At 32.3% G+C, this 7,203-nt stretch overlaps 1 protein-coding gene across 1 annotated transcript in view; it reads left to right on the top strand.

Annotated features, from left to right (window-relative positions):
* The first annotated feature begins 230 nt into the window (after positions 1–230).
* Positions 231–7,203, top strand: part of LOC130893886 (uncharacterized) — a 53,339-nt gene continuing 46,366 nt past the window's right edge. Inside the window, exons 1-2 of the mRNA XM_057800324.1 lie at positions 231–366; positions 3,916–4,102. Of these exons, the coding sequence (XP_057656307.1) occupies positions 231–366; positions 3,916–4,102 (323 nt within the window). The remainder of the gene's footprint in view (positions 367–3,915; positions 4,103–7,203) is intronic.

Below are 7,203 nucleotides of genomic sequence, written 5' to 3'. Positions count from 1 at the left end.
GTGAAAATTTTCTCCGTTTATATGGCAAAAATTGAGCACATAAACTTTATATATTTAATCATTCAACCTGTATATTCCAATATAATAGTCATTCATACACATTTGACGTCTTGTACCAGGCTGTACCAACTTAATCCTCCATTAATGTACACCTTGACATACATTTTTTCACCATGACCTCTATTGATTGAGGAGATGTATACAAAAACAGTGTGTATAGTTCCCCAAGCATGGGAGGTAGTAATTGCAAACCATGCAGAAAAAAGAAAAAAAATTTGCAAGGAGGATCCATCCTCGATAGAGTCATCAGTCAATCTTCTAATCAAGATCAATGTTTGTTATATAAGCTTGCAAATTATAAAAAAGGTGAGTGCTGTTAATTTTATCTTTTATTATGAAGCGTCTTGACTGAGAGATGTGCTTGGGATAATAGTCCTAAAGTTTCTTTGGTTTGATGGGATTATATGAAGAAATATGCGTATTTGTCTCTAAATGTGAGTGTTTTGGAATTTATAAGATGTAGGAATTTGCTTCAGTATTCAGGCACTATAAAAATTTGTGGTTGTAATGAGTAAGTAATATAAGCCGAAGTACATTCTCTTACTTAAGAAGAAATTCAAGGATGTATTGATATCTAGTTAGCCTAGACCAGTTCCATGCATAAACAAAATATTGCGTTACCATAGCAACGAACAATAACTTATTAGAAGTGTCAGTGTAAAGTTTGACGTCAAAAAGTAAACCAGAGTTACGCAATTAATTAAAAGAAAAAAGATATTCCACCGAAATTGCGATAATCGAAAAACTGGAGTATCGAGCCATCATCAAGTACCTGTATTTAAAAGGGTTAAGAGGTAAACAGATTTACGAAGATATGCTTAATACCCTTGGTGATCAATGTCCTTAGTATGCGACCGTGAAAAATTGGACTGCAAGCTTCAAAAGAGGTAAATTTTCCATTGAAAATGATGACCGATCGGGAAGGCCAGTTTCTGTATCGGTCTCCGAAAATATCGATGCACTTCATGATTTTATCAGACCGTCGAATTGGGATAAAACTGATATCTGAAGCACTGAATATTTCATACGAACGCGTTCATCATATAGTTCATGCCAATTTGGACATGAGAAAAATTGCTACAAAATGGATCAAATGTTTGAATGTTGACCAAAAGCGAGCAGGGATAGAAGCATCGCGTTCGATCTGTGCTCGATTTGAAAACGATGTAGACTTCTTAAACCGAATTATGTTATTATGGATGAGACTTGGATACATTTCTACGATCCAAGTTCTTGCTGCAGTTTTTTGGAATTGCTATGGAGTAATCATGCTTGATTTTTGGATAAAGGATGAACAATAACTGGAAATTACTATTTCACATTACTGACCACTCTATGGGAAAAAATTATAGTGAAAATACGCGGAAAACTATCCAAAGGTCAACGCCCCTGCACACAAATCTCATGTTACCATGCAAAAAATCGTGATTTAGGGTGTGAATTACTAGAGCACCCCCCTTATTCACCAGATTTGGCTCCGTCCGACTATCATCTCTTTCCTCAACTATAAAAAAGTTTAAAAGGTCGTAAATTTTCTTCCAACGAGGAGGTAATAAAAGCTGTGCAGGTCTGGTTTGCAGAGCAGAAGAAACATTTTTTATGAAAGGTCTAGAGACGCTGCAGGTTCGCTGTAATACATACATGTATCCAATTAAGAGGAGTGATAAAATATTTTGACATTAAAATTTTGTTTGGTTCTATAGGAATTTTTCAATATATCCTCGTATATACTTATTACGTTTAATTTTTAGAATAAATAATTATTACGCATTAACGAATATACAAGTGAAGTATAGATAAAAATCGAGCGAAAGTGAGTGATAAAATATATTCAAAAAGTACATGTACAGGGTACTTCACGACGAACTGATATGTATATGGGAAAGTACTGCGACTAGTGTTCTGAAAATTTGCTTGCATGAGTTTTCCGAAATGCTCGTTTCAGCTAAAATAATTTCAGTTTTCTGAAACTTCCGATTATACCGGAAGTGGACCCAAACTTCGTTATTTTAAACGGAATGCTTTAGTTTTTATTAAATTTTTCGAATCAACGCGAAATTTCAATATAACTTTATATAAGACATTATATGCCTTATATAAAGTCCACCATTTTTTAATTATTTTACATTTTAGAAATTTTTGGACAAGTAACACTTACAGCTTTCAAAATCTGTGAAAACCTTGACAAAAATATATATAAGGGGTTCAGAAAATGATGCCGAATTTCGCTTGAGCTAAAAACTTAACCAAAACTTAATTTTTACCAATGGCAACCCCCAATTTTCTTTTTACCATTGGATTCTACGCTTTAAATTAAGGGGATTTCTGCAGTAAATTCATATATCTCAAATTAACGGTTTTTGTAGAAATTTGAAAAAACTGAAATCTTTATGGTTTTTAATTGTCGGTTGTCTGAAGCGACCAAAAAAAAACAAAAGCTAACATATCAACAAACAAACAAACAATGAAAACAGCTTGACGTTTAAGTGTTGCCAAAGTTTGTCCCGTTTATGATTTATTAATGAAGATTATTTCAATATGCTGGTAATATACGGGGAATGTGATAGGGTTATTAAACGAGCCTGCGATACTTTCCGTTTGCAATATCCGGATAGACCACGATCCACCCCTGATACACTTACACGGGCAGCAAATTGAAACCTGTCGTAGGCAATGACGCCAATGAAATTACAGTCTTGGGATACTTCAGAGCGTGTATCCTGAAAATTCATTAACCGATGCGGAAAGAGATTTGGGAATATCAGAGATAAGTATTGACAGGATTTTTTAAAATCAGAAGTTCCATCCGTATTCAATTTCGTCGGTACAAAATTTAAAACCAGGTGACGATCAAAGAAGAATTGCTTTTTGTGAATTTATATTAATTCAAACTCAGGAAGACAAAATGTCCTTATCATGAGTACAGTAGAAAGTCATTACTAGATTATAAAAGAGCCAAAAAAGGAGTAGACTTTAGTGACCAAATGTTATCATAGTACTTGGTGGAGAAAAGTTCCATTAGAGCTAATGTTTGGATTAGCAAACACCAATGCATGCCTTATGTTCAACGAATGCTCAGGGAAATCCGTACCATATCTGCAGTTCAAGGAGGTATTGTCGAAAGCATTCTCTCAGGAAAGAGAACAAGAAATGTTGGAACGGTCCAGGACGCCTAAACGCATCCATACGCTAGCTCATACCGTTGAGAGGAAGAGAAAAAAATATTCAGGGTGTTACGAGAAGCTCAGGAAAACCATGACCTCCAAAGAAATTGATAGCAAAGTGAGAAAAGTTCGCACATATTGTGAGGAGTGCTATACGAAGCCAGCTCTTTGTCTTTCGTGCTTCAATGATAGTCACGTATCAATACCCTAGTTATTATTTCTTACTGTTTATATTGTTTAACTGTTTCAATTATCGTATTTGTTTAATTGTATTCAATTTGTATTTTTTTTTTGTATTTCTCAACTACTAATTATTTTTAAATAAATGTTTTTTGTAAATTACATGTAAAAATATTAGAATAAAAATAAAAGTGTGAGTTTTATTAAAAGTTGTTATGTCCTGCTAATGGTATACTGACCTAAATCTATGGAATGGAAAAACAACTGATTATGCCGAAATTAATAAATTATCAGCAAGCTGAATACATTTAAACTAAGGAAAGAGCACGGTGCCGATTGATCCCGTGATACACTTTTGGATAGTTACTGCCCAGGGTTAATTAACTATAGGATTTTTATTAGCATTAAACGTGTTAACCTATTACAATATGCTGAGTTTTACTCAGCATCTTATCAATGATTGTATACACATATAAACTTATTCCTCTAAATTCTATTTTATAATAATTAGGTGGAGAATTGATTGAAGCATACAATCAAGGAGGACAAGTTGAAGTTGAGAAATTGATCAGAGAACAGTTTGGTCAGTTGATGTACCAAGAAGGAAAAAGTCAAATAATCAACCGATCCGAGTACCTTCGATGGAAGTTTAGGGACTACGAACAGGTTACATTACCTATTGAAGCTTCTTTAAGCAGGTGAACAAAGTTGCATGATTTTTTTTATTTAGTAGTAAATTTATTAGAAATTTAAGTTGTGAAGGATCTAACCTAATTCTGTATACCAAATTATGTTTGGTAAATGATTTGTCGCAAGCTACAATTGTCTTTTATTCTATCATACAGAACCCAGCCATTATCTTTCATAAAGTGCTCCATTTTGACAATTTATGGCAATTGTTTTGTAATGTGAAATGTCAGTGGACTTTTACAGCCTTTTTACCTTCTTTTCTTAACTCTGCTTTGTTGTTTTTCTTATTGTGAGTAAATCCTCAATATCCTAATAGATGTATTTTTGGTTCTTAATATTCTATTTTCATTAAGAGAAGTTATTTTGGCCACAATAATTGGTTAAAATAAGCACTACTAAAATTATTACCTGAAAATAAAAATTTTTTGTAAAAATACTTACTTTTGAAGCTTTTTTTACGAAAGTTCTGGATATTTGCTGTGGAAGCGCTCAGCGAGGTGCTTTGGCTGGATGCTCCAACAAGATTCAATAACAAGGCAGACGTTGTCTATTAAATAAACAAAGTATGAAATGAAAGACAAATAATTAAAACTTTCATTATTCTTTATTTTTAAATAACTTCAATTTTTCTACAAAATTCGTTCTAATCAGTAATGATTGTTTAATACTATCTTAATGCGAGCTGACAAACAATATTTTTAATCAATTCATGAGGAGTATAAATTAATAAACTTGACGATTTTGAACGCGGAATACGTCAAATATAATTGGCCGTGTGAAAAGACCGGATTTTCTAGATCCAGCCCACAATTCGACATTATTTGACCTTGTGACTTATTAATAGTCATGGCAAATGATAAGCGAATTGGAAATTGCAGACATCTGAATGCAACGGCTGAGTTGAAGAAGGAATCATTGGGATTCGTGGCAGGGGAACTTTACCTTCAAATTTGCTATTCAAAATTGTGGCCTCAATAGCATTGCCCATAATTTTTTTTATTACTAATTTTATGACCGTTGCATAGCTTAGGTGCATTTGAATTCCGAAGCAAAATAATAGGTAAACCAATTTTTAATCGCAAGTTAAGTGGTTTCAGGAAAGTTGACTCAGGATCGCTAACAGTGTCGATCGATTTGAACAATATCTCATTGCCGGGCAATGACTGTTGTATTTTGTATTAATTGAAGCTAATAGAGTCAACATCGATATTTTTTGTGGCCAAAATAGCTCGTTCATTATTAATATAATTAGCTTGTAAATCTGAAAATATGCTTACAATGAAACCATCTTTCGTATTTACCATGTTGCAGAAATTGTCTGTCAATTGTCTAAATAACAGTTAATATAATACAATCAAATTAAAATGTCGAAAAATAGAGGAAATCCTATGCACTTAACTTGTATCTGAGTATAATACGCTCAATATTTACGTAAATGTAATATGTAATAATAACTGAACAAATTTAATATAATACACTAAAATGTCAAATAATAAACGAAATATAATCAATCAGTGTTCCCAACTCTCAATAATTTATCACCCTATAACCCCAATCAGAAACCCTTCAAATCACCACAATTACTAAGAAATTTTATTATTTATAAAATAAATATTTAAATATTTTCAAGATAATAACATTACAAATAATAAAATAACATTAAATAAATATTAAATTTCAAACAATCAATAGATAATTTCAATCGGTAACGTCATTTTTTCAAATTCTTTATTCATAAATTATCGAAAACTTCAGGTAACAAATCATTTTCTTCATATTCTGATTCTTTAAAATCATACATATTGACAAGAATAATTTCAAAATTTTTGCGGATGGTTGAAATGTTGTGCATGATTCACCATTCCGTTTCAGTGTAGATCGAACTTTAATCAAATTTTATAACATTTCAATCAAATTTATTCTGTTAAGCAGCTTATTTTTCATAATGTGAAATATCGATAATTGAATATATAAAAATCCCTAAAAATATACCTAAAAACCCCCCATCCCACATTTTTCCCCCTAAATTTGAGAGGAAAACCTGAGCTAAATAATCTAGATACCGACTGCAGCGTCATCTGCTGGGCTAATTTGAGAATCTAAATCATCTAGGCCCGCACTTGAATGCCAAAATTCATTCAAATCGTTCCAGCCGTTTAGTTGCAGTATAGATAAATAGTCTTGATACCGACTGCAGTGTCATCTTCCCGGCTGATACTCAATTAAATTGTACGTAATTGTATTCTTATTACATGATATTCTTATTTAAATGGCCTCTTTGTATTATAAACAGAATTATTCTTTTAATAATATAATATCATTAATAAATTATCAAACAATGTAAAAGCCTAAATAGTTTATTTGAATGACGTGTTGAAAGAAGAGGATGTTAAATAAATTGTTTTTTATAAGGTGTTAGGAGAAGCTCTGAGCTACTACAAATAGGGACCATTTAATTTAATTACCTTCAAGTAATTATGCCGTATGAAAAAAAATGCAACATAGAGCCACAGAAAAATCATATTTTTTTGTAAGTGACGTAAGACAGAACTCAAATTTATATCATTATATATATACAGCCGATATTACATCTAAAAATAGAAGAAAGATCCTGAATATATTTTGAGAGCCTATCATCTTAATCCAGAAGAACAAGTAGGAACAGTCATACAAAATATTTACAAATGTCAGAAACATCCCTCACAAATATCAGGCACGATATGAAATTCCTTCCTATATCAAATCACACCGTTTTGAATTAATGAGACCTTGGAAATACGTGCATAAAGAAGCAAACAAAAATTAAGATTACTCTAAAATACATTCTGTGAGAATCTCCTAACCAACGGTCAATTGTTTCAATATCCAAATACCTTACAGAGATTGAGACATTTGTCATATCCGTGGACAATCTTTTAAATACCCTCTTCAAAGAATGCTGCCCCCAATGATTTCAAGTAAAGTACAAAACAGAAGTTCTGGAAATTCGATAGACAAAGCAGAAACGGTGAATCTGCGGTTTTTTTAACCATTCTGTCAACTCGTTGAACCAGGTCATCTGAAACGATAGATTTGCGTCCTTGGCCCCCTCCATTTTTAAACTTTCGAC

The sequence above is a fragment of the Diorhabda carinulata genome, chromosome 5 (assembly GCF_026250575.1).
Source record: "Diorhabda carinulata isolate Delta chromosome 5, icDioCari1.1, whole genome shotgun sequence".
In the NCBI taxonomy this organism is placed as follows: domain Eukaryota; kingdom Metazoa; phylum Arthropoda; class Insecta; order Coleoptera; family Chrysomelidae; genus Diorhabda; species Diorhabda carinulata.
This window is presented reverse-complemented; position numbering and strand designations above follow the sequence as displayed.